The sequence below is a fragment of the Heptranchias perlo genome, chromosome 6 (assembly GCF_035084215.1).
Source record: "Heptranchias perlo isolate sHepPer1 chromosome 6, sHepPer1.hap1, whole genome shotgun sequence".
Taxonomy (NCBI): Eukaryota; Metazoa; Chordata; class Chondrichthyes; order Hexanchiformes; family Hexanchidae; genus Heptranchias; species Heptranchias perlo.
The window spans coordinates 107,682,202-107,709,764 of record NC_090330.1 but is presented as its reverse complement, the minus strand read 5'-3'; the positions used below and the strand labels follow the sequence as shown (position 1 = coordinate 107,709,764).

Here is a 27,563-nt window from a genome sequence, read left to right as displayed (position 1 = left end):
ATTGATCATTGCTTTTTAAAAAAAATTCACATAATATATACAAACAGAAAAAAAAAATCTCTATCTTATTCCTTGACCTTTGACATGCTCAGTAAAGCAACACTCAGTTGTGTGAGGTGCCTGCCTCCTTGTGGCAGTGAATATAAACTGCGCCTCATGCCCAGCGTCCAGAGTTAGCAGGAAAAGTTCACGAGGAACGTGCCAAAGATTCATTCAGGTTGGGAGATTATCAATGTTTTAAAGTAGTTAAAAGTTCCCCTTCTCTCACCAATCAAACGCAATCAAGGTTCTTGCTATGTCTTTGAGCAATTAAGTCCTGACATTGGAGAGCCCTCTTCCCACCTCAGGGCTTGATGGCCGGCGCGGACACGATGGGCCGAAGGGCCTCTATCCGTGCTGTATAACTCTATGACCTCGAAATCCCTTCGAGCTCAAACTAGCCAATGGATTAATTTTCTCTCTTCCTTGCTTCTATCGTGCTGTGTGGGGCTTCCAATGCACTTCAAACGATAAGTCCACGAGAACTGTGTGTCTGAGTTTGGGTGGGAATGCCTAAAGTTTGTCAGCTTGAGTCCTTGCAGATTCTGATTCTTAAACCTGTTACATAGAATTTACAGCACAGAAACAAACCGGTCTGTGACAGTGTCTATGCTCCACACAAACATCCTCCCTCCCTACTTCATCTCACCCTATCAACATATCCTTCTATTCCTTTCTCCCTCATGTGTTTATCTAGCTTCCCCTTAAACGCATCTATGCTATTCGCCTCAACTAGTTAGTCACATATTGTTTTATTAAGGTTGAGTTTCTCCCCACAAAACCAGAATGTGCTCCAACATGCTTCCCTTTTCTATTGAACACAATCACCAACTCTGTCACTGGTGCAGTCTGCAGGTTCCGACAGCTGATTCATATTCTATTTGATCAGACCATCAGATTCATTCAAACTATTTTTGCAAAAACACCAGATGGCTGAGAACACACTCTTATAACACGGGAATGATATCACATCCACTGCTATTTAGGCCCTTTTACGTGAACTAATCGGTGGCCTGTAATTTTTCAGATCGCAAAATTCTACAGTTTTCCACAGAATTTATGATAACCACTGTGTACTGTAACTAACCACGAGCATCATTACATTTAACCCCTGCCACTGCATCTCCAGATCCTCATCGCTGTTCCAGTGGGTCAAACTCACTTCCCTATACTTAGTCTGAATTATGATAATAACCACTGTGCTTACTATAATTATTCTGCTCTTGTAAAATTAATCTCCCACATCTGCGTAATCAGCATTCGCCTCTAAATAATTCATCCTGCCATGCTGGCAGAAATGTAAGTGAAATGGGAATAAGTTACCCGGGATCTGGATGGGATGCATCCTCGGTCGCTGAGGGAAGTAGGGGTAGAAATTGCGGAGATACTGGCCATAATCTTCCAATCCTCCTTAGATATGGGGGTGGTGCCAGAGGACTGGAGAATTGCACATTTTTTTTATATTTGTTCATGGGATGTGGGCGTCGCTGGCGAGGCCGGCATTTATTGCCCATCCCTAATTGCCCTTGAGAAGGTGGTGGTGAGCCGCCTTCTTGAACCGTTTGTTTCAAAAAAGGGTGTAAGGATAAACCCAGCAACTACAGGCCAGTCAGTCAGTTTAACCTCGGTGGTGGGGAAGCTTTTAGAAACAATAATCCAGGACAGAATTAACAGTGACTAGGACAAGTGCGGATTAATTAAGGAAAGCCAGCACGGATTGTTAAAAGCAAATCGTGTTTAACTAATTTGATTGAGTTTTTTGATGAGGTAACAGAGAGGGTCGATAAGGGCAATGCGGTTGATGTTATGTATATGGACTTCCAAAAGGCGTTTGATAAAGTGTCACATAATAGGCTTGTCAGCAAAGTTGAAGCCCATGGAATAAAAGGGGGCAGTGGCAGCATGGATACAAAATTGGCTAAGAGACAGGAAACAGAGAGTAGTGGTAAATGGTTGTTTTTCGGACTGGAGGGAGGGGTACAGTGGTGTTCCCCAGGGGTTGGTGCTGGGACCATAGCTTTTCTTGATACATATTAATGACTTGGACTTGGGTGTACAGGACACAATTTCAAAATTTGCAGATGACACAAAACTTGGAAGTATAGTGAACAGTGAGGAGAATAGTGATAGACTTCAAGAGGATATAGACAGGCTGGTGGAATGGGCGGACACGTGGCAGATGAAATTTATCGCAGAGAAGTGCGAAGTGTTACATTTCGGTAGAAGAACGAGGAGAGGCAATATAAACTAAAGGGTGCAATTTTAAAGTGGGTGCAGGAACAGAGAGATAAATAGAGGCATAGAGTACAAAAGGAAGGAAGTCATGATGAACCTTTATAAAACACTGGTTCGGCCACAACTGGAGAATTGTGTCCAATTCTGGGCACCGCACTTTAGGGAGGATGTGAAGGCCTTAGAGAGGGTGCAGAAGAGATTTACTAGAATGATTCCAGGGATGAGGGAGTTCAGTTACGTGGAGAGACTGGAGAAGCTGGGGTTGTTCTCCTTAGAGCGGAGAAGGTTGAGAGGAGATTTGATCGAGATGTTCAAAATGAAGAGGGGTCTAGACAGAGTAGGTAGAGAGAATCTCTTCTCAATGGCGGAGGGGTCAAGAACCAGAGGACATAGATTTAAGATGATTGGGAAAGGAACCAAAGGCGACATGAGGAAAAATTTCTTTACACAGCGAGCGGTTATGATCTGGAATGCACTGCCTGAAAGGGCGGTGGAGGCAGATTCAATCATGGCTTTCAAAAGGGAATTAGATAAATACTTAAAAGGAAAATATTTGCAGGGCTACAGGGAAAGGGCAGGGGAGTGGGACTAACTGGATTGCTCTTGCAGAGCCGGCACGGACTTGATGGGCGGAACGGCCTCCTTCTGTGCTGCAACCATTCTATGATGCTAAGCCAGATTCCCAATTCTCTTCCCCTTCACTCCTTCTGTAGCACAGCATCGTATGTAACGAGGGGTTGCCAACTCTGGTTGGATGTATTCCTGGAGGTTTCATCACATGACCTCTGGCCTCCAACCACCCCGCCCCCACCCTCCCACCATTGGTCGCCCAACACGTCCATCTTCACAATGCCCCGCCTTCCCACGCCAATTGGCAAGCCAACAGGCTCGTTACCCGATTGACAGACAAGAACCATCCAATCAACCAATATTTTTATAATTAATAAACAAAAGTGCTGAAAGAAAATGATTTTTTTTTAATGCCCCTATGATCTTTCTCCTGGGTTGTCCTTGAGATCAATCCTCAATTCCTGGAGACTCCAGGACAACCCCGGAAGATTGGCAACCCTACATGTAACACAAGAGGGGCAAGGCTCTATATAATGTAGATCGAGATCCTTGATGGCTTATTTGGTAAATACCAGTGTACAACTGAGCCTCCCAGACCAGAAAGGCCTCCAGTTTGATCCCAAGCCTGTGTTGAGTTAGCTGATCCCAGGGTTGCTAAAACTGGTCTCATTGCCCCAAAGCTGGGGAGGAGAAATTAGCCTTGGTTCCAACTCCTGATTATTAGCCAATGACCCATTGGAAAATGCATGTGTGTGTAGAGACTAGAGAAGCTGGGGTTGTTCTGCTCAGAGCAGAGGAGGTTAAGGGGAGATTTAATAGACGTGTTCAAAATCATGAAGGGTTTTGACAGAGTAGAAAGGGAGAGAAACCAATTCCAGTGGCAGGAGGGTCAGTAACCAGAGGACACAGATTTAAGGTGATTGGCAAAAGAACCAGGGGGGAGATGAGAATTTCTTTTACGCGGTGAGTTGTTATGATCTGGAATGCGCTGCCTGAAAGGGAAGCAGATTAAATAATTACTTTCAAAAGGGAATTAGATAAATACTGGAAGGGACAAAGTAGATAGAGAGAAACTCTTCTCATTGGCAGAGGGGTCGAGAACCAGAGGACACAGATTTAAGGTGATTGGAAAAAGAACCAAAAGCGAGATGAGGATAAACTTTTTTACGCAGGGAGTTGTTATGATCTGGAATGCGCTGCCTGAAAGGACGGTGGAGGCAGATTCAATCGTGGCTTTCAAAAAGGGAATTGGATAAATACTTAAAGGGAAAATATTTGCAGGGATATGGGGAAAGGGCAGAGGAGTGGGACTAATTGGATAGCTCTTTCAAAGAGCCAGCACAGGCACGATGGGCCGAATGGCCTCCTCCTGCACCGTGTCATTCTATGATACAAAACAATGGCTCCGCACCATTTCACTATGATGCACTTTATATCACATTATGGAACATCCACATTTGCCACAACACACAAAATGCTTTGCTCCTAAAAGCGATACTACAATAGGCTACATTAATGAACACATGTCAGTAGGTTTCGAGGAACCTTACGTGGTACAATGAAAAGCCAGGAAGTATTACAATGGTGAACGTGGTGCTGAGTAGTTTGGAGCCAGTGAGTGTGTAAGTGCTAGTGTGACCAAAGCACTACACAGAGAGGATTGTACCCATCCAGTTACACAAGCAAGGAGTCAGTTGTACATTGCCCCCATTGTATTAATCGGTGTACAGATATGTCTCCTCAATATGTTTTGACCATCATTAATAACACTTAGATAAAAGGAAATAAAAAATATATAAAGTGCTTCAGAAAGACCCAGAATCCCTGCCTCTCATCTATTCAAATGGATGATCTTTAGTCCCAGCAGTTATTTGTTTTATAAATGTTCTCAGGTAAGGTTACTAACAAACTGATTAAAATACAACAATATTATTTGATATTTTCAACATGCATGTTCACTTTCCTTGCCCACAGGGAAAATGGAATATGGCTTTAGCCTCATATTAAACTATCTAAAGAACTTTCAGCATTGTAAATATTTCCTTTAATTTAACCATGCGTAAAATTTTAACATGCAAAATAAAATCAAAGAAATGTACATATCTACTGAACATGACTTCAGTTGTGGTACAGTGTTACCCAATATATAGAAATACACAGAAGTTACAACACTGAAACAGGCCATTTGGCCCAACCAGTTCGTGCCGCCGTTTACCCCCGACTTGAGCAAATAGATCTCCCCCGTTCCATATCCCCTCAACCCCCTATCCAATCTAACTTTGAATGTTGACATAGTTTCTGCCTCAACCACTAACTCTGGAACTGAATTCCACAGCCTCACAACTCTGTGTGGAAAGTTTCTCCTGCCTCTGTTCTGAATCTCTTACACTCAATCTTCTATCTATGGCCCCTCATTCCTGACATCCTCAACCACTGGAGACAGTCTGCTTCTCTCTAGCCTTTCATCATGTTAAACACTTCTATTATATCGCCCCGTAATCTGCATTGTTGGAACGATAAAACACCCAATTTTTCATCGTATTTGTACTCCCCCATCCCAAAAAGCATCCTAATAAATCTGAGCTGTATCCTCTCTAAAGCCTCAATATTCTTCTGATAATGTACAACCCAATACTGCACACAGTAATCGTTTGTGAATAATGTTATCTACATTTTGTTCTTGCTTCAGCATTGGGCAAAATTATTAGAGGGGGTGAGATATGCCAAATGAAACATTGCTCGGTTTAATGTCTCATCTGAAAGACGGCACCTCCGACAGTGCAGCAGTCCCTCATTACCTCCCCTCTGACAGTGCAGAACTCACTGAGTACTGACCCTCCGACAGTGCAGCACTCCCTCAGTACCTCCCCTCCCACAGTGCAGAACTCACTGAGTACTGACCCTCCGACAGTGCAGCACTCCCTCAGTACCTCCCCTCCGACAGTGCAGAACTCACTGAGTACTGACTCTCCGACTGTGCAGCAATCACTGAGGACCTCCCCTCCCACAGTGCAGAACTCACTGCGTACTGACCCTCCGACAGTGCAGAACTCCCTCAGTACTGCACTGGGAGTGCCAGCCTAGATTTTGTGCTCAAGTCTCTGGAGTGGGGACTCGAACCCACAACCTTTGGACTCAGAGATGAGAGTGCTGCCCACTGAGCCAGGGCTGGCACTATAATCAATGTATAATCAAACATGCTAAAATAACTTTCTAAATAGTTGATATAAACAATTTTTATGTTGTGCGCGTGGATACACACCTTCATAGAACGCAGGTTTTTTTTGCATTGCTTACTGCAGCAAGAGTTGAAACACTTGTCTAGCCCCAGCCAGTGCGCTGAAAGCCTTTCCCCACTCAGATTCACTTCCATACCTCTCGAGTCCCTGAAGTCCACATGGTTGGGCGGGTAGTGCTTGCAGAGTCTCTCCAGGATCTGCTTGTAGTGCATCAGCCGGTGGAGGGGCCGCAGGAAAAATATGTTGAGGGGAAGGTAACAGACTTTCTGCTGCTCAAAGTCCCGGCACACGGCCTCCAGCTTCCGTGAGTTCCGAATTGCTTTCTCCAGCTCCATCAAAATCTCATTGTGCTTCTGCAGGTGGACTGTGAGTTGCTTCAAAGAGAACAAAGGAGAAGAGTAATAATGAACTGGGGCACACTGGATCCCTCGATACACGGAGCAATAATTAGTTTCCTTTCTACTCTAGGATGTTAGGCCTGAAGAAACATCTACTTTGTTTATGCCCACATGATAAAATATGTGAATATAGATATACATGTGTGTGTGTGTGTGTGTGTGTGTGAGAGAGAACACGTGTGTGTGTACACGTGCGTGCGCACTTGTGTATGGAGAGGAAAGACTTGCATTTGTATCAAGTCTTTCACGACCTCAAGACGACCCAAAGCGCTTTACAGCCAATGAGGCAGTTTTGAAGTGTAGTCACTTTTGTAATGAAGGAAACGCGGGAAACAATTTGCACACAGCAAGATCCCACAAACAGCAATGTGATAATGACCCGATAATCTTTTTGTGATGTTGGTTGAGGGATAAATATTGGCCAGGACACCAGGGAGAACTCCCCCTGCTCTTCTTCGAAATAGTGGTCATGGGATCTTTTACGTCCACCCGAGAGGGCAGACGGGGCCTCGGTTTAACGTCTCATCCGAAAGACGGCACCTCCGACAGTGCGGCACTCCCTCAGTACCTCCCCTCCGAAAGTGCAGAACTCATCGAGTACTGACCCTCCGATAGTACAGCACTCCCTCAGTACCTCCCCTCCGAAAGTGCAGAACTCATCGAGTACTGACCCTCCGATAGTACAGCACTCCCTCAGTACCTCCCCTCCGAAAGTGCAGAACTCATCGAGTACTGACCCTCCGATAGTACAGCACTCCCTCTGTACTGCACTGGGAGTGACAGCCTAGATTTTGTGCTCAAGTCTCTGGAGTGGGGACTCAAACCCACAATCTTTGGATTCAGAGGCGAGAGTGCTGCCCACTGAGCCAGGGCTGGCACTATAATCAATGTATACTCAAAAATGGGTAAAATAACTTTTTAAATAGTTGACGTAAACAATTTTTACGTTGTGCGTGTGGATACACACCTTCATAGAACGCAGGTTTTTCAGCATCACATCCCCGATCCTTTGATAATCCCCTTTAATGTGAGCATTGGACCTTCCTTCCCTGTTGGCAAATAGAGGCATAAAATAGAGATATTAGGAAATACATTAAAAACAACTAATGCCGAAAGCTTCATTTAACTTTAAAATGTTAGCTATCACAAAGCTCTCACAAAATGATTTTTTAAAATTCTTAGTTCATAGAATCATAGAAAGGTTACAGCCACAGAAGGAGGCCATTTGGCCCATCAAGCCCATGCCGGCTCTTTGTAAGAGCAATCCAGTTAATCCCATTCCCCCACTATAGAATGGTTAATTCTTAATAAAGAGAGAGAAAATAACATTATAGTTTTTAAAAAATTTACAGTGCTTTAAATATTGTTTTCAGACTTGCAATGTTGACATAGTTTTATGTAAAATGATGTAACAGTCTTCCAAAGATTAACCCAGATTATAGTCAATCCTTCTTGTTCCAAGTTTCTCTATGATGTGGAGATGCCGGTGATGGACTGGGGTGGACAAATGTAAAGAGTCGCACAACACCAGGTTATAGTCCAACAGCTTTATTTGAAATCACAAGCTTTCGGAGCTTTGCTCCTTCGTCTGTTGACCTGGCCTTGTGCGACTCCTTACAAGTTTCTCTAGTCATTGCTCCTCTAACTATCCTCTGTGGTTCCTCTTATGCTCTAAATGTGCTGTCTCACTCTCTCTTCCTTCACCCTGCGTCATACAGTGTAACCACCTACTACCCTAACTCATTCTTTCCCAGGACTGTGGACCTGTTTACTTCCCCGAATCTTCAATCGCTCCTCCAACCTACAGGCGTTTAAAATCCAAGCTTTGCGGGCACCTGATTTATCTGGTCTACTCTTTTCAATTTCAATGCACTTTCGCCAGGTTTATCAAAAAGAAAAAAAAATGCTAGTTAAAAAGCATGAAGATTGTAGAAGGAAGGAAAGGTTGAGGGAGGTAATGAGTCCCACTGCTTTGAGGTCCTGGGTTAGAGTAGGGAGAATGTGGAGTCCATCTCGATTTCAACACCCCGGGATGTAGGAAGGAAGAAGAGTTTGAAGGATAGTATATTTGGAGCTAGCAGGAACAAGAGATAGGAGTTCAGAGGAGTACTGGCCACCTCAATATTAATAAAATAGGGAAAGACAAGGAGAAACAGTGACAGAGTGAGCATGGGGAGTGGAGCGGGGGGAGCAGAGCGGTGGGAGAGAGAGAGAGAGAGAGACTGGAGATGTCTATCCCACAGCAATTTTTCTTTGTACCCTGTCCAGGTGCATTAGAAGAGTTGGACGATTATCCAGATTCAATTTTCTTTTTAAAATTCGCTCACGGGATGTGGGCGTCGCTGGCGAGGCCGGCATTTATTGCCCGTCCCTAATTGCCCCTTGAGAAGGTGGTGGTGAGCCGCCTTCTTGAACCGCTGCAGTCCGTGTGGTGAAGGTTCTCCCACAGTGCAATTCTTGGACAGGTTTTGGTTTTATAGACAGTCATGAATTGCTGAGGAGAAAAAAAATGGTGTTTGGCGTGAAAGATGGCTGGGGACTGGGGAAAAGGTTTACCAGAGATTTCTAATAGTGGGAGCTACTTATATCGATGTTGGATGTTTTGTATCGAAACTTCACTCATGGGGAAAATTTGTAATGTGCATATCATAAAAGTGAAGAGGAATTCATTTTTTTCAAACAAAAATGGTACAAGAATGTCCCATTACTGGACACATTGCTAAATCTCGTTCGTGTATCACAGTGATATGAATGAAGAGTCCAATTACTCCTTAATAATGGCAATATTCTATCCTATGGGTCAAGAACAATACAGCAGTTTGTTACATAGAGCCAGACAACATCTGTGCTACTTTAATGTGGTAAAGGTACAGAAAGAAACCACTTTTAAAGGGAGGATACTGAAAGGTGTAGAGAAAGTGAGGGAACCTTGAAGTGCATGTCCACAGATCCCTGAAGGTAGCAGGACAGGTAGATAAGGTGGTTAAGAAGGCATATGGTATACTTTTCCTTATTAGCCGAGGCAAAGAATATAAGAGCAGGGAGGTTATGCTGGAACTGTATAAAACACTGGTTAGGCCACAGCTTGAGTGCTGCGTACAGTTCTGGTCACCACATTACAGGAAGGATGTAATTGCACTAGAGAGGGTGCAGAGGAGATTTACGAGGATGTTACCAGGACTGGAGAATTTGAGCTATGAGGAAAGATTGGATAGGCTGGGTTTGTTCTCTTTGGAACAGAGGAGGCTGAGGGGAGATTTAATTGAGGTGTACAAAATTATGAGGGGCCTCGATAGAGTGGATAGGGAGGACCTTTTCCCTTAGCAGAGAGGTCAATAACCAGGGGGCATAGATTTAAAGGAATTGGTAGAAGGATTAGAGGGGAGCTGAGGAAATTTTTTTTCACCCAGAGGGTGGTGGGGGTCTGGAACTCACTGCCTGAAAGGGTGATAGAGGCAGAAACCCTCAACTCATTTAAAAAGTACCTGGATTTGCACTTGAAGTGCCGTAAACTACAAGGCTACGGACCAAGTGCTGGAAAGCTGGATTAGGCTGGGTGGCTCATTTTCGGCCAGCATGGACACGATGGGCTGAACGGCCTCTTTCTGTGCCGTAAATCTTCTACGATTCTACGATTAATCCTTAATAGTGCATGATATTTCAATCCTTTGGGACACTTGTGCTAAAATATTAGGAACAGATACCAAACTAATCCAAAAATCCAACTAAATCTGAATTTAGCCCTTTGAAATGAATTTGGAAAATGCTGACTTTTCACAGAATGTGGACAGATTCAGATTCAGTAGCCTGTCCCCTCACTGTCAATTTCAGGCACCCCATCGTATTGTTCATGCTGCAAACGTACGTCATATTTTGGCAATCATTGTGCCTAAGAAAACAGTACTCTGCGAAAGGGAACCTCTCGTCTAACAGAGCTATGTTAAAAACATTAAAAATTCAACGTGCATTAGAAAACTCTTCATTCTCATTCTCTCTTCTACACCGAGGGACTGCCCAGTTAATATCTCGTGGTTCTATAATTTGGGGAACAGTCTCAAAAATATACGACCAATAGTATCGACAATCTTTTAATGCATTCAAACTCACCATCATTGCAAAGACATCTTAGATATGTACAGCATTGAGAACAAAAAAACATGCTGTTGGTCAGTTTTGAAGCTGTACTGAGACCCTCATTATTCTTACCAGTTATCAGTCGCCACATGCATATTGCAACAGTGTTCATGAATTGATCTTGTAGTCACAAGATATAATAATGTGAGGAGGCGTGGGGGACGACGAGTGACATGGTTTGCTATGATACTGATTGTGAAGCTGGTTTATGAACAAAAGATACCACAAACAAAACAAGATTCCCTCCATCGCAGATTGTTATCAAGGGGCACTGTTAACACTGAACGCCTCTGACTAAACACCAATGAGAGAGACAGATCATGATGGGGTAGAGTAATAGCCAGCGGTTTTTTTTTAATGAGTATGATGGGCAAGGATTCAGCAGGAGAATTACCAAATGTAGAGGCCACTTATGTTTAATTGCAGAAGTTCACCATTTTCACCTTTGCGATGTTGCTGGATAACTGCCAGTCAGTCGGCTTTATCTGAATCCATTAATAATGATTTTGAGATAATGCCAATCTGTAATCAGATGCTGATTCACAACTGTGACACAATTAATGGAATCTATCTATGGTTCATGTTAACGATTCAGCTTACTTTGTTGATTGCTTGTCTCTTGAGTCATGACAACTCTGAGTCCTACTCCAACCAAAGGTGCAGCATGTTTATGAAGTGATCGGCAAAAGGGAATAGAGAAAGCTTTGGGAACTCGCTGGAATTGTTTGAATGGAAACACGTTTCTCACCAGGGATTCATTCATTATCTTTCATCTGCTCCTGCTGCTCTCACACTTTCAGCTAGAACTTTCAATCTGCGTTTAAGGGGAAGCTAGATAAAAAAAAATTGGTAAGTGACTTAGGAAGGCAGAGGAAACAAACAGCAAGGGATTTTGGCAGTGCTTAAAGGTATATACCTCAATGTAAGGAGTACAGTGAATAAGGTAGATGAGCTGAGGGCACAGACAGGTGGCAGTACGATATCTTAGCTATTACAGAAACATGGCTTAAAGAGGGGCAGGAGTGGCAGCTCAACGTTCCTGGTTACAGGGTTTTTAGACGAGATAGAGAGGGGGATAAAAAAGGAGGGGGGGTGGCAATTTTGGTTAAAGAAACAATTACAGCTGTGAGGAGGGATGATATGTTAGAAGGATCATCAAATGAGGTCATATGGGTTGAGCTAAGGAATAAAAAAGGGGCAGTCACGCTGCTGGGAGTGTACTATAGACCCCCAAACAGTCAGAGGGAGATAGAAGAGCAAATATGTAGGCAAATTTCTGAGAAGTGCAAAAACAGTAGGGCAGCAATAGTGGGGGATTTCAACTACCCGAATATTAACTGGGATACAATCAGTGTGAGGGGTATTGAGGGCGCAGAATTCTTAAATTGCATTCAGGAGAACTTTTTTAGCCAGTGTGCAGCAAACTCAACAAAGAGTGGGGGCAGTTCTGGATTTAGTTTTAGGAAATGAAGCTGGGCAGGTGGAAGAATTATCAGTGGGAGAGCATTTTGTCGGTAGTGATCATAATTCAGTTAGATTTAGCAAAGTTATGGAAAAGGACAAAGATAGAACAAGAGTTGGAGTTCTCAATTGGGAAAAGGCCAGTTTTACTAAGCTGAGAAGTGATTTAGCAAAAGTGGACTGGAAGCAGCTACTTGAAGGTAAATCAGTGTCAGAGCAGTGGGAGGCATTCAAGGGGAAGATTCAAGGGGTGCAGAGTAAACATGTTCCCACAAAGAAAAAGGGTGGGACTGCCAAATCTAGAGCCTCAAGGAGCATACAGGGTAAGATAAGGCAGAAAAGGAAAGCTTATGTCAGACACTGAGAACTCAAAGCTACAGAAAGCCTAGAGGAGTATAGAAAGTGCAGAGGTGAAATTAGAAAGGAAATTAGGAAAGCAAAGAGAGAGCCTGAAAAAGTATTGGCAAGTAAAATTAAGGAAAACCCAGAGATGTTTTATAAATACATTCAGAGGAAGAGGATAACTAAGGAAAGACCAAAAAGGTAACTGATGTGTGGAGGCGTAAGATGTGGGTATGGTTCTTAATGAATACTTTGCGTCTGTCTTCACCAAAGAGAGGGATGATGCAGATATTGTAGTTAAGGAGGAGGAGTGTGAAATATTGGATGGGATAAACTTAGTGAGAGAAGAAGTATTAAGGGGATTAGCATCTTTGAAAGTCGATAAATCACCAGGGCTATCTTATATTTATGACCCCTAGTTTTAGACTCCCACTCAAGTGGAAACATCTTCTCTACGTCTATCCTATCAACCCCCTTCATAATTTTGAAGACCTCTATTAGGTCACCTCTCAACCTTGTCTTTACTAATAACCTGATAACTGAGAAGGGGTGCTCCCTGATGCTGATGGTGTGCTCTCAGTCATTGGACTGTTTATCCAAGCTAGCAAGCAGTAGCTGGGGAGCAGGAGAACCGTGGAGCCGGCAGCATTGGGCGTGCGCTATTGCTGTCATGAAGCTCGTGAAATGCCAGCACTTTAGTCCTACAATGTTTATGGTGCAGGAAATGACAACTGCAAAAAAAATGACAGTTCAAAAGTACCTCTCTAGAAATTTGTACTGGAAAGGGGTACAAAATCTAACAGTTTTGGCAGAGACAGCCAAGGGAAGGGACAGAAGGGATCCTTCTCTAAACCACTGAACACACGTCCTAGCCAGCTAACCATGGATCAGATGTACGGTGTTCGTGGAGATAACCATGAGATGGGCAATCCCACGTTGCTATGTTTAAGAGATGGAAACAATCGGGGTACCTGCCTTGGGCAGAAAACTCTAAATTTAAACTGTGGAAAATGAGCCCCCAAACACAGTCAGTCACTCTTCAGTTATGAAGTTACTTTCTTGCATAAAGAGCTGCAAATCTCAACACATGGTTGTGCTGCAATGATTAAACCTGGGATCCTTAAATCGAGCATCGTCCTGACTCAGCACGTTTTTTGGAAACTCACTTGGTTAAGGGAAGAGAGGAAACAGAAAAAAATTGCAACAAAAAAAAGTTTTCCTTAAAAAAAATGGCTTTGTTCCAATGCAGTTGAATCTGAATACTTACAAACCTTAAAGATTTTTGTCCTCGGCACCAATTTGTAACATTCTGGTTTGCACATAACTACTTATTAAATGCAACATGGGGAATAATTCATTGCTATCAGGTTCCTGGTTTTGATTCAAGATGAACGTTAGCCAAACCTTAAATAGCTAAATAACAGGTTTCTAATTGAAATTTTATTATGAATATTTGCAAATTGTTTTCAGTGCACCAGGGACCGCTAAGCTACCACTATAAAACTAATGTTAGTTTCCAAAAACGTGCTAAGTCAGGACAATTCTGTATTTAAGGATCCCAGGTGTAATCTCGAGCTTTTCACACTGGAGACCTCACCACAGCTAACTCGATCAATGTGCCTAAAAGCTGTGCAAAATGATATTAGCTGAGTACAGGTGTAGAACACCTGGAAAATGTGAAGCAGACAAGGCTGGATTTATAGGTAGTAAAAATCCCAAATGGGATCCAAATCCAATACTGAAACCAAGGAATGTTTTCACACTCATTTCATGATAGTGTCTACTTGAGTTGTGCCCGTGTTAAGGGATTCCCCATTCCCAGGTAGAAGCAGGAATCGGCACATTTTCCATAACCAGTTACGAGTGTGGGCTCGGAAAGGAAATACAAATGGAGGTTTAATCATCGAATCATTAGGTACAGAAGGAGGCCATTCGGCCCATTGTGCCTGTGCCGGCTCTTTGAAAGAGCTGTCCAATTAGTCCCACTCCCCTGCTCTTTCCCCATGGCCCTGCACATTTTTCCTTTTCAAGTATTTATCCAATTCCCTTTTGAAAGTCACTATTGAATCTGCTTCCACCGCCCTTTCAGGCAGCGCATTCCAGATCATAACAACTCGCTGTGTACAAAAAAATGTCTCCTCATCTCCTCTCTGGTTCTTTTACCAATTATCTTAAATCTCTGACAGATTTACACACACAATCCGGTCATCACTGCAAACACTAGGAAGGAGACGGTGACAATACAAAAATGCAGGAAATTTGCTCACACTAGAATTTCCTTTGCCTTCACTTTATCTGTGGGTTAAAACTATCCGACCGAGGAATTTCTACACAACAGTGTCCGTGCTTTAAATGGGGAACACAGATGGAAACTATTCTGACCAGTACTTCTTGCTTTGAAAAAATGCTATTGACTACAAGTGAGGAGCCTCACAGACAAATCAATCTTTGTACACACTATAAAATCAGGCACATTTTGTCTCCACGTTATTCAATGGTCGGACCAAAATCAAGCCATAGATAAAATGTGTGAATGGGCGGAAAATATATATCAAGTGCCGAGCAAGTAGGATTATATTTATTTACATATTTTGATTGCACAAAGAGAAATTGGGTTCCAGGCTTTTTTTTCTTACCTTGCTTTAACCAATGCACTTTTGCTTCAACAAGTGAGGGAGTTACACAACGAAATCTTTGAAGTGCCCTGAATTCCATCGTATAGTCACATATCTAGTTTCACTGCACCCGGGCACATTGGTGGCAAGACCCTTTGTTAATAACTTGTGATTGATAGTGGGTGGGACGGACGGACGATTTTATAACTGGGGGCATAGTCGGAAGGGGAATTTGTTTTAGCAACAGCAGCAAGCCTTACCACAGCGCAAGTCTTTGTTCAATTTCCTTCAGAAAGCCAGTGTGAAACTTGGACAGTGGATCAAAATTCGAGAAGAGCAAAGTCTTCAGAGGTTCTGGTATGACATCATGTTTGGCCACAGCATTTTGGAAACACTGCGAGAGAGAGAGTGAGAGAGAATGAAATGTGAAGTATAATTATCTGCACTGAGGATGCTATACTGCAATAGCAGTAAAGAACACATGGATTAGATGTGCATAGTCACCCATTAGACTTCAGGAGATTCTCCACTGGGATCGTGTCAGATCCGGAGTACATGTCCATCTGTATCTTTTCACCGCTGTGATAGAATATATTACTTTAAACTGCATTATTTTGACTAGAAATAAACAATGAAAAGAAAGGAGTATCGTGGAGTGGTGAGAGATGGATTTATGCCTGCAATTCCCCACTCTATGAGTTCCCAATCTCAACCAGGGAGTCACCGAATGGAATTTAGATGCTTCCTTACTGAGGAGAAGAGGGAAAAACCAAGGAGAACCAGTGACACAGGGCACTTGTGAACTTCCTAGGAGTCTGATCAAGACCTCGGTAAAGATCTATAGCCTGTCCTATCAAACGAAGAAAGCGTATGGCATGTGGAGACATAGGACACTGGAGGCGGACATTCAGCCCCTCAAGCCTGTTCCGCCATTCCATTAGATCATGGCTGATCTGTATCTTGACTCCATCTACCTGCCTTAGTTCCGTAACCCTTAATACCCTTGCCTAACAAAAATCTATCAATCTCAGTTTTTACATTTTCAATTGACCCCCAGCCTCAACAGCTTTTTGGGGGAAGAGAGTTCCAGATTTCCACTCCCCTTTGTGTGAGGAAGTGCTTCCTGACATCACCCCTGAAAGGCCTAGCTCTAATTTTAAGGTTATGCCCCCTTGTTCTGGACTCCCCCCACCAGAGGAAATAGTTTCTCTCTATCTACCCTATCAAATCCTTTAATCATCTTAAACACATCAATTAGATCACCCCTTAATCTTCTAAAAAGGGAATACAAGCCCAGAGGGAGAAAATATTAAACATAAATATTAATGTATGAAACAATCTATTTGTGTAATATTGAATAATTCTTGTTTCATAATTATCTTCTGACCTTGTTTCTTAAGATTTCCCCAAGCCACGAGCCACACCATAAACAAGGGAGCAGGCCACCTGTTTCCAGCACTCTGCCAATGCTGCTCCCCAAAATTCCTGTAGGAAGTGCCTGGGTTTGCACTATCGTTCCTCCCTTCTTGTAAGGAATGGTCTAACCTCTGCTTGATGCTTCCTCTTGTGGCGCAGGTGAAGGGAGGAACTCATCGTGGGTAAATGCGGGCGTAAATCCATACCCTCCTGCTCCCATATCATTCTACCCACTGCAGTTCCAAAAGAGCTGAATCCTTAACCATTGGTCCTGAATAGTTCCAGCGCAGGCAGGACAGAGCGGATACCAGCCACGCGAGACTGCTTGCTGTGGCGTAACCCAAGCAGAGCGAGTCGTGGGACAAAACCCCAACTCCATCTCCATCTCCACATGGTCTGGGTCGTACACTTGAACTTCAGCTGAACCTAGATGGTGGAGTTGGCAATTATGGAAGGATAGGGCCTAATGGGCCATCTTCATCCAGACCTATCTTGTGATCGTGTGAATTTGTACAAAATCTCTTGAAACCAATGACTAACCATCGCCACAGATCAATCCGAGCTATTACTCGTGGCTGTTAATCTGCAAATTCCTAATGTAATTGGGCCAAATTGAACAAATAATAGAAACATTCTAAAATAGACACTAAAATGGTAATAAAAACAGCTAGACTGTAGACTCTTGTCACTGCATGATAGGCTAATGGTGACAGGATGCAATTTACTGGTGGTTTTTAAAGAGCATCTGTAACGAAACGCGTAATTATTTAATGATGAGGAGTCAAATCTAATCTTTACGTTTTATTCAATTTCCTGTTTTGAAACAATTTGGAACCAAGTCAATTTGTTCTAATGACTAACTTTACTGCCAGAAATTCAGTGTTCAGTCCAAAACATTTATCTGAAAAGCTATAAACAGCAGAGAAAATGATTGGGAAAAAAAGCAACATTTTGCTCTCTTATTTATTTCAAGATTTCTCCTTCACCATCCATGCCATAAACAGAATAAAGTCACTGCTGGAAAGCTTATAATAATAATCTTAAACTCTCTGGAACTGCGCTGCTTTTAACCAAGTTTCTTTGTCGTTCACGTTTTTGCAAATGAACTTGAGCCAAAAGTTAATAACCAGTAGAATTACATAGAATTTACAGCACAGAAACAGGCCATTCGGCCCAACTGGTCCATGCCGGTGTTTATGCTCCACACGAGCCTCCTCCCTCCCCCTCCTCATCTCACCCTATCAGCCTATCCTTCTGTTCCTTTCTCCCTCATGTGTTTATCCAGCTTCCCCTTTAAATGCATCTATACTATTCGCCTCAACTACTCCTTGTGGTAGCGAGTTCCACATTCTCACCACTCTCTGTATAAAGAAGTTTCTCCTGAATTCCCGATTGGATTTATTAGTGGCTATTTTATATATATGGCCCCTAGTAGGTTATTTCTTTCATTTTTACAAACCTGTTCCTTATATATTTCAATAATACCGGTTTGTTTCTGAGTCACAAAGAAATAACTATATCTTTAGAGCAGAGCTTTAATAAAACAGAGACTTTATTGTCGAGCTGCCAGTTTAGAGCAATGGCAAACAGCAGCCACAAAACTTCCAACAACTTTCTTCTCGTTATGAGACTGAATGCAGCTACACCAACCCCATTACATTTCGGTTATATGCGTTTAAATAATTTGCCGTAACAAATTTCACAAACAAGCATGCTCTATGAGTCATAACACAAAGAGTTACGTCTTAGGATGGGGGTTGCCAACTCTGGAGATTTCATCACATGACCTCCCTCCTCCAACAGCCCCCATCCCGTCAAACAGCCTTTTTCCCCCCTCATCGCCAATATTTTTATAAGTAATAAACTCAGTGTTCAAAGAAACTGAAGAAAACATACAATTTTTTTTTGTTGCCCCAATGATGTCTCTCCTGAGCTTGTTCACAGCAGGAGATTAATCGTTAATTCCTGGGGGTTGGCAACCCAATCTTTGGACAGGGGGTGGAGCGCAAAACGGGTGTTATAGTTATCGGACACCCCACATACTGCCCCCGCCTGAGATTCAGCTCTGTTAACTTCAATAGAACTGAATAATCGGGCGGGGGGGGTATAACGGAACAGGTGGGGGGGGGGGGGGGGGGGGGGGAGATACAATGGGCGGGGGGGGGGGGGGAGATACAATGGGCGGGGGGGGGGGGAGATACAATGGGCGGGGGGCGGGGGAGATACAATGGGCGGGGTGGGGGGGGGGAGATACAATGGGCGGTGGGGGGGGGGGGGGAGATACAATGGGCGGGGGGGGGGGGGGGGGGAGATACAATGGGCGGGGGGGGGGGGTGGGGGAGATACAATGGGCGGGGGGGGGGGTGGGGGAGATACAATGGGCGGGGGGGGGGTGGGGGAGATACAATGGGCGGGGGGGGGGGGGGGGGAGATACAATGGGCGGGGGGGGGGGGGGGAGATACAATGGGCGGGGGGGGGGGAGATACAATGGGCGGGGGGGGGGGGAGATACAATGGGCGGGGGGGGGGGGGGGGGGAGATACAATGGGCGGGGGGGGGGAGATACAATGGGCGGGGGGGGGGGGAGATACAATGGGCGGGGGGGGGGGGGGGGGGGAGATACAATAGGCGCGGGGGGGGAGATACAATGGGCGGGGGGGGGGAGATACAATGGGCGGGGGGGGGGGGAGATACAATGGGCGGGGGGGGGGGGGAGATACAATGGGCGGGGGGGGGGGGGGGAGATACAATGGGCGGAGGGGGGGGGGGGGGAGATACAATGGGCGGGGGGGGGAGGGGGAGATACAATGGGCGGGGGGGGGAGGGGGAGATACAATGGGCGGGGGGGGGGGGGAGATACAATGGGCGGGGGGGGAGATATAATGGGCAGGGGGGGGAGATACAATGGGCGGGGGGGGGAGATACAATGGGCGGGGGGGGGAGATACAATGGGCGGGGGGGGGAGATACAATGGGCGGGGGGGGGGGGGCGGAGATACAGTGGGCGGGGAGGGGGGGGGGGGGGGAGATACAATGGGCGGGGGGGGGGGGGAGATACAATGGGCGGGGGGGGGGGGGGAGATACAATGGGCGGGGGGGGGGGAGATACAATGGGCGGGGGGGGGGGGAGATACAATGGGCGGGGGGGGGGGGGGGAGATACAATGGGTGGGGGGGGGGGGGGAGATACAATGGGTGGGGGGGGGGGGGGGGGGGGAGATACAATGGGCGGGGGGGGGGGGGGGGGGGGAGATACAATGGGCAGGGGGGGGGGGGGGGGGGAGATACAACGGGTGGAGGATGTGAGCCTGTTCAGAGATACGGTCCAAGACAAATTTCTACCCCATGAAGTCACTCAAGTCATTTGGAACAATAGAACTCAAAGTTCTAACTAACACGAATATTCTTGTTTTTGAATGAATTACTAGCCAATTTTTAGAATAAAAACACTTACCACAACTACAGTAAATAACAAACCGAAACAAAGATGGGTCCAATTCTCCTGCCCTGGCACTGTACAGGCGCAGCACCCCACGAATCCAGACCAAGCTACATCTAATTTTGGTGGGCTTGAGCCATTAACGTGGCCCGATCACACACCCGAAACAGACGGGCGCACACACACAGAGTGACAAATCAGGCTCTGGAATTCCCAAATCAGCCATCGGGGGAGCTCAGCGCGTACACCCCTTAATAAGAGTGAATGAGATGAGCCATCCATCCAGAGCTATGTCAAAAAGGGCGAAGAGTGATGACTGCACCCCCATCTTCCTCCCCCCCATCCTTTACCTCTGTTAGGACAACACACAGCGTTACCGTTAAACACACTCAGATATTGCTTTGCATCTTACCGCTGTGATGACTTCAAGATCCTTAAGGTAGGTTCGTTCTGTAGTGGACACTTCTTTGGCAATAAAGTAGGCTTTGTCTGCTGGGAACCGCTGCAAAAATTCACAACACCACACAACCAACATGTCAATAGCTGCTATCTGATTATTATTATTTGTATAGACTATCCCAGAATAAATGGAAAGAACCATTGGCAGATAGACCCACATACCAGCAGATGATGGAAAGGGTATAAATCAAAAAAATAGACTAAGAGAAAGAAAGTCGTGCATTTATATGGCGCCTTTCATGATGTCCCAAAGCGTTTACAGCTAATGAAGTATTTTTGAAGTGTAGTCACTGTTGTAATGTAGGAAACGCAGCAGCCAATTTGCGCACAGCAAGGTCCCACAAACAGCAATATGATAAATGATCAGATAATCTGTTTTAGTGATGTTGGTTGAGGGATAAATATTGGCCAGGACACCAGGAGAACCCCCTGCTATTCCTTTCTCCCTCATATGCTTATCTAGCTTCCCTTCAAATGCATCTATGCTATTCACCTCAACTACTCCTTCTGGTAGTGAGTTCCACATTCTCACCATTCTTTGGGTAAAGAAGTTTCTCCTGAATTCCCTATTGGATTTATTAGTGACTATCTTATATTTATGGCCCATTGTTTTAGTCTCCTCCACAAGTGCAAACATCTTCTCTATGTCTACCCTATCGAACCCCTTCCTAATTTTAAAGACCTCTATCAGGTCGCCTCTCAGTCTTGTCTTTTCTAGAGAAAAGAGCCCCAGCCTGTTCAGTCTTTCCTGATAGTTATAACCTCCCAGTTCTGGTATCAGCCTTGTAAATCTTTCTTACACCTTCTCCATTGCCTCTACATCCTTTTTATAATACGGAGACCAGAACTGTGCACAGTGCTCTTAACAGTAGGACAGTTAGTGGAGGTTACTATTCAAAGAGAGCTGGTACTAAGGAGGTTACTCTAACTTGAGGTAGACAGATCACGGGGACTTCCTGATTTACATCCAAGGATCCCGAGGCAAACTAGGGGAGAAATAACGTAGGCTCTGAGTATAATTATCTAGAATTCTGTGGAAAGTAAATTGTGCCAGAGATCTGGAGGATGGCAAATGTGACTTCCCTCTTCCAAAAACAAGACAGGAAATCAAAGGTTAGTTAGTCTTAATTTCAGTTGTTGGTGAGCTACTGGAGTCTATAATATGAGTAAATTAGGGCCAATTCTAAAAAGCAGGTCATGCTTGACCAACCTTAAATAATTTTTTTGAAGAAGTAAGAGAGGAAAGACAAAAGGAATTGCAGTTTCTATGGATTTTCATTTGATAAGGTACCACAGAGATTTACAGCAAAGACAATGCTAATGTCAGCCATGGCTAAGTTGTAATACTCTCACCTCTGAGTCAGAAGGTCGTGGGTTCAAGTCCCACTCCAGAGGCTTGAGCACAAAACCTAGGCTGACACTCCCAGTGCAGTACTGAGGGAGTGCTGCACTGTGGGAGGTGCCGTCTTTCGGGTGAGACATTAAACCGAGGCCCCGTCTGCCCTCTCGGATGGACGTAAAAGATCCCATGGCACTATTTCGAAGGAGAGCAGGGGAGTTCTCCCCTGGTGTCAATATTTATCCCTCAAACAACATCACAAACAGATTATCTGGTCATTATCACATTGCTGTTTGTGGGAGCTTGCTGTGCGCAAATTGGCTGCCGCGTTTCCCTACATTACAACAGTGATTACACTTCAAAAGTATTTCATTAGCTGTAAAGCACTTTGGGAAGCCCTGAGGTTGTGAAAGGCGCTATATAAATGCAAGTTCTTTCTCTTACTTTACATAGGGTGCCCATTTCTAGTTGGCGATGGGCCTTGAACCTGGACCCCTCTCCCTCCCCCTCACATCAGAGGGTCTGAAGGAGCCAGGCATCAAGTTGAAGAGGGCCAATCAGGTTAAATAGCTAACCTTTCTCCCCCCAGCAATTCAGAACATTTTCAGGCCCAAAAAGGAATCAAAAGTAAAAATAAAACATTTATTGGGTTCTTCATTCTATTGTACTACTTGCATGTTGTCTCATCGAAATTCTAACAGGACAAGACAGACTAGATGCAGGGAGGATGTTCCCGATGGCTGGAGAGTCCAGAACCAGGGGTCACAGTCTCAGGATACGGGGTATGCCATTTAGAACCGAGATGAGGAGAAATTTCTTCACTCAGAGAGTGGTGAACCTGTGGAATTCTCTACCACAGAAGGCAGTGGAGGCCAAGTCATTAAATGCATTCAAGAAGGAGATTGATATATTTCTTAATGCTAAAGGGATCAAGGGATATGGGGAAAAAGCGGGAACAGGGTACTGAGTTAGACGATCAGGCATGATCATTTTGAATGGCGGAGCAGGCCCGAAGGGCCGAATGGCCGACTCTCGCTCCTATTTTCTATGTTTCTATGTCTATACAGAGATTAGAAGAGAACTACAAATCAATGAGAAACTGTTGAAGGCTGCGCCAGATGATTCTGGATTTTATTAATAAATACCAGCAGATCAGACAATAAATGCATTAGTGACATCCAGTGGCAGAAAATGGGAAAGAGGTGAAATACTGTACATGGAACCGGATCTCACTGGAGTGGGGTATCTCACGACGCGCCCAGTTAGTTAAGACTTTTTCCCTCATCCTTCACCTCAAAATTATTTTGCGCCGTAACTTGCTGGAAGTGCGAGCTGATAACGGGGCGGGGAGGGGAAACAGGGGCGTTCGGGACCTCGGTGAACGACGGGACCAACCCTTAAACTATGAAATTTAAGGATCGAGAAAGAAACAGAGGAAGGACGGAGAAGGAAATCGGGTGAATTAGAGTCGAATCAGGAACAGAAAGAGAAATAAAGAGAAGGAAAGAAAGATTGGATTAAGAGAGGGAAAAAAGAGACAGAAAGGAAAAGTAAGATCTTAAAAAAAGTGACATTTTTAAAATCTGTAAGAACAATTTACTACCTGAAGGAATGAGACTGAACAGTTTAAATTGTCCCCTTTCCCTCTCGGAGAGATTGATTGGCATCGCATTAACAAGTCGTTAAGTAGGTACTTACGCTGTTAATTACCAGACTTAACTTACTGCGGTGAGTTTAATGGGCAATTAATGTGCAAGTTCTTAAAAATAACGGGGAGGTTGAGGACGAGATGCCGTTTGGCGTAAATCGACCAGCAAGTTCTGGAGGTTTGTAACTCACGGCGTTTCTCTTGATCCTCTGAACTAGCCGGCCGGTTTACGCATTAATCACGGCGTGCGTCGTTAACACACCGTTATTTCTCCAGCAAGATCCGGCCCAATAAAACTCTGAAATTTGGAAGTGATTGTACTGAGTTTTGATTCTCATGGAACATGGGAATCCATTTAACGCAGGGAGCTGAATCACATTGCTGATAATATGTGGTTCCGGGCAGTGAGATAGTGAACCTCGGGGAACTGCATTCAGGTTTCTATTCAGTGGCCCGTTGTGCATTACTGAATGAATGTTACCACTTAACATACATTTCCGATGCCTCTTCCTATTAACATACCAGGATTCCGGAAGGGTGTTTTCTCGGATAGGCTACCGCTCTGCATAATTCCCGAGGCCACGATTAAAGAGGAAAAGGATGTTATTTTATTATTTTTAAAATCCTGGCATTTTTGGATACTTGATCTGCCTTCATTTATATATTAAAAAAAAAGTTTGAACTCGCAGGCCATTAATCCTCCAGTTCTTTGTGTATTTAAGGTGCAACACAGTTGCTTATTCCAGTTTTCACGTTACCACACTTGCGATGTCAGAAAATGTTTTAAGTCCGCTTAAAGATATTTTAAACGTGTAAGTAATGAGGGAATATCTCGGGGCCATTCGTGGAATGAGGGGAGAAAATCTCTGCTTGTGACGTTCACCGTCACATGACCTCACTGAATTACCCAATCAGTATCGCCCTGACTGTAACGTTATCATCCATCGAACAGGCCATGCTCATTGGGTGACAGCTACCCGGAACAATCCATTCAGGGGCAAGGGGCCATTTTCACAAGTTTATAGTTGCACTTTTTAGTGGCAAACAGAAATATTTCAGGCGCTGATTCTTGACTTCCCCTTTCTCAAGTTGGTTTGACGATTTATAATAATTTTATTTACAATATCCATTGGCGGTCGTCTCCATGTGTATAATATGGAAAGGAAGAAAGAAAGACTTGCATTTATATAGCGCCATTCACGACCTCAGGACTTCCCAAAGCGCTTTACAGCCAATGAAGTACCTTTTTTTTTTGAAGTGTAGTCACTGTTGTAATGTAGGAAACGCGGCAGCCAATTTTCGCACAGCAAGATCCCACAAACAGCAATGTGATAATGACCAGATAGATAATCTGTTCTTCAGTGATGTTGATTGAGGGATAAATATTGGCCCAGGACACCGGGGAGAACTCCCCTGCTCTTCTTTGAAACAGTGGCCGTGCGATCTTTTATGTCCACCTGAGAGGGCAGACGGGGCCTCGGTTTACTGTCTAGGTTTAAAGACAGCACCTCTGACAATGCAGCGCTCCCTCAGCACTGCACTGGAGCGTCAGCCTAGGTTATGTGTTAATCTGTAGATAGCTGTTCTGACGCTTTTTTACAGAGCTATACTATATAAACTTGACTTGGTATCTCCAACACAAGCCAGAATACTATGCGAAAAAGAAAATCAAGATCTCACTATGGCAAGAATCATAATGATTGAAGCAGGAGGAGCTTCTAATAGCGATTACTGACTACTGCAATATATAGTTTAAATACAGGTTTGCCTTTCAGAGAGGATGCAGGGGAGATTTACTAGAATGGTAACAGGGATGAGGGACTTCAGTTATGTGGAGAGACTGGAGAAGCTGGGGTTTTTCTCCTTAGAGCAGAGAAGGTTAAAGGGGAGATTTAATAGAGGTGTTCAAAATTATGAAAGGTTTTGATAAGAGTAAATAATAAGGAGAAACTGTTTCCAGTGGCAGGAGGGTTGGTAGCCAGAGGACACAGAGTTAAGGCAATTATCAAAAGATCCAGAGGCAAGATGAGGAGAATTTTTTTTTAGCAGCGAGTTATGATGGTCTGGGATGCACTGCCTGAAAGGGCGGTGGAAGCAGATTAAATAATAACTTTCAAAAGGGAACTGGATAAATACTTGAAAGTGAAACATTTGCAGGGCTATGAGGAAAGAGCAGAGGAATGAGACAAATTGGATAGCTCTTTCAAAGTGCCGGCACAGGCAATGATGGGCTGAATGGCCTCCTTCTGTGTGGCATCATTCCATTTGCGGGGGCGACCAGAACTAGGGGCTATAAATATAAGACAGTCACTAATAAATCCAATGGGGAATTCAGGAGAAACTTCTTTACCCAGAGAGTGGTGAGAATGTGGAACTCGCTATCACATGGAGTGGTTGAGGCGAATAGAATAGATGCATTTAAGGGGAAGCTAGATAAACACATGAGGGAGAAAGGAATAGAAGGATATGCTGATAGGGTGAGATGAAGTAGGGAGGGAGGAGGCTCGTGTGGAGCATAAACACCGGCATAGACCAGTTGGACCGAATGGCCTGTTTCTGTGCTGTACATTCTATGTAATCTCTCTTTGATTCGATGATTCTTAGTCGAACATTGTTTGGTGCAGAATTTCTAGACTTAACTTTATGGATGTTATACTTATCTAATCTAGTAGATACTGAATATACCTTATTAATTCATGCAAAATAAAATATGTCCTTCCTATGTACTTACTCTTATGCAATAAATCCCTGAAATGTATTCGAACAGAATTGATCAATTATCTATGTTAAAATAAATATAAAGCCAAATGAAATTGGATTACAAGCATCCAAAATAAGCCTTTGATTTGCAACCCTTCAAGCCCTTGCTGTGCTCGGCACGTATTTTGACCAAAGTGCCCTTGGCGCAAATACAATGGATGTCAGATTTGAAATGAGATTAGTATATTGTGGTACGTTGTTCTCGCTATCATTAGCTGTGACATTTCTTGGCTGCTGGGACGGCAGTGTGGTAATTAATCCCATACCTTTCTCCTCATTTCCTCCTCATCGTCAGTCTTGACACAGGCTGCCTCAGTCAGCAATGGAGTCATCAGCGGGGAATGCTGCTTGCCATCTGGGCTCAGGCTGGGAGAGAGGGAGAGGTTCTGAACGCCAGGACCGCTTTGCGAATTCAGCGAGAGTTCTGACACATGAGGGCTGCACGCCAGGGAACCTGTAACAAGGAGAGGGATTCATGTTACACAGTCCAGGCCCCCCGCACAAGCAAAGCTTCGCAATGTTATTGACGGGAAGTTAGAAAAAGAAAGTAGAAATATAATAATAATTCTACACTCTACTTTCATGTCAGGAAAACAACCAAAGGCAAATACTGAAAAAAAATATTATTCTAAATTAACTTAGTGTCAAGAAAAAAAATGAAAGAGAAGGGATAGAATTTATTATTGTATTTTTTTTTAACACAGAGGGTGGTCAAATTGTCGGTCACAAACCATTCTTGGCACCAAAGTTCGTAAATTCTTTCAGAAGAGAATTAAGTAGTTGCTTGATAAAGAGGAATTAATTAAAAGGAATGGGGAATGTGTGCACAAGATTGGGATTAGACAAGGTGGCTTATGTGGAGAAAAATATCAGCACAGATTTGATGGGCTGAATGGCCTGTTTCTGTGCTTTAGCATTCTGTGATAAGAGTCTCTTGAGACAGCTTCACCTCAAAATTCCTTCTTGCAGGTTTAACAGATTCACTGGCTGTCTTAAGGGGATTGTGAGTGTTAAAGGCAGATTCAATTTTGTTAATGTTGCCCTCTGTACGATTTTCCCTTTCATTGCAAAAACAAAAGCCAGATTGAAACATGACTGGGTGCGTGCGAAGGATGTGCTCAATTATTCCGTAACTTTGACAGGCATATGTAAAATGTAACTAATGGTTCTCCTGCAGTGTGCAATGAAGGTGAGCAGTAATACTGCAAGATTAACAGATACACATAGGATTCCTGAAGACATCATCTGTATTGCGCCAGGATAATGGAATTAGAGATTTCCACAGCAACATGACAGAAATGATAGCCCGACCTAAAGGATTGGGGCCAGTATATTCAATAGAGGGAAATTTTATAGGTGTTCAGGATTAGATCCAGATTCAGGGGCACATCAATTCTAATTCTGGTTATTCTATGGTTTATAATTGAAATTGAACAATTGAAGAGAGAGAGAGAGTGTGTGTGTGTGTGTG

At 44.0% G+C, this 27,563-nt stretch overlaps 1 protein-coding gene across 3 annotated transcripts in view; it reads right to left on the bottom strand.

Annotated features, from left to right (window-relative positions):
* Nucleotides 1–27,563, bottom strand: part of farp1 (FERM, RhoGEF (ARHGEF) and pleckstrin domain protein 1 (chondrocyte-derived)) — a 240,541-nt gene that overhangs the window by 32,303 nt on the left and 180,675 nt on the right. For all 3 annotated transcript variants that reach the window (XM_067986578.1, XM_067986580.1, XM_067986579.1), the window contains exons 14-18: nt 26,359–26,546; nt 20,299–20,388; nt 15,294–15,427; nt 7,449–7,530; nt 6,220–6,457 (exon numbers count right to left, since the gene is read on the bottom strand). In XM_067986578.1, the coding sequence (XP_067842679.1) occupies nt 6,220–6,457; nt 7,449–7,530; nt 15,294–15,427; nt 20,299–20,388; nt 26,359–26,546 (732 nt within the window). The remainder of the gene's footprint in view (nt 1–6,219; nt 6,458–7,448; nt 7,531–15,293; nt 15,428–20,298; nt 20,389–26,358; nt 26,547–27,563) is intronic.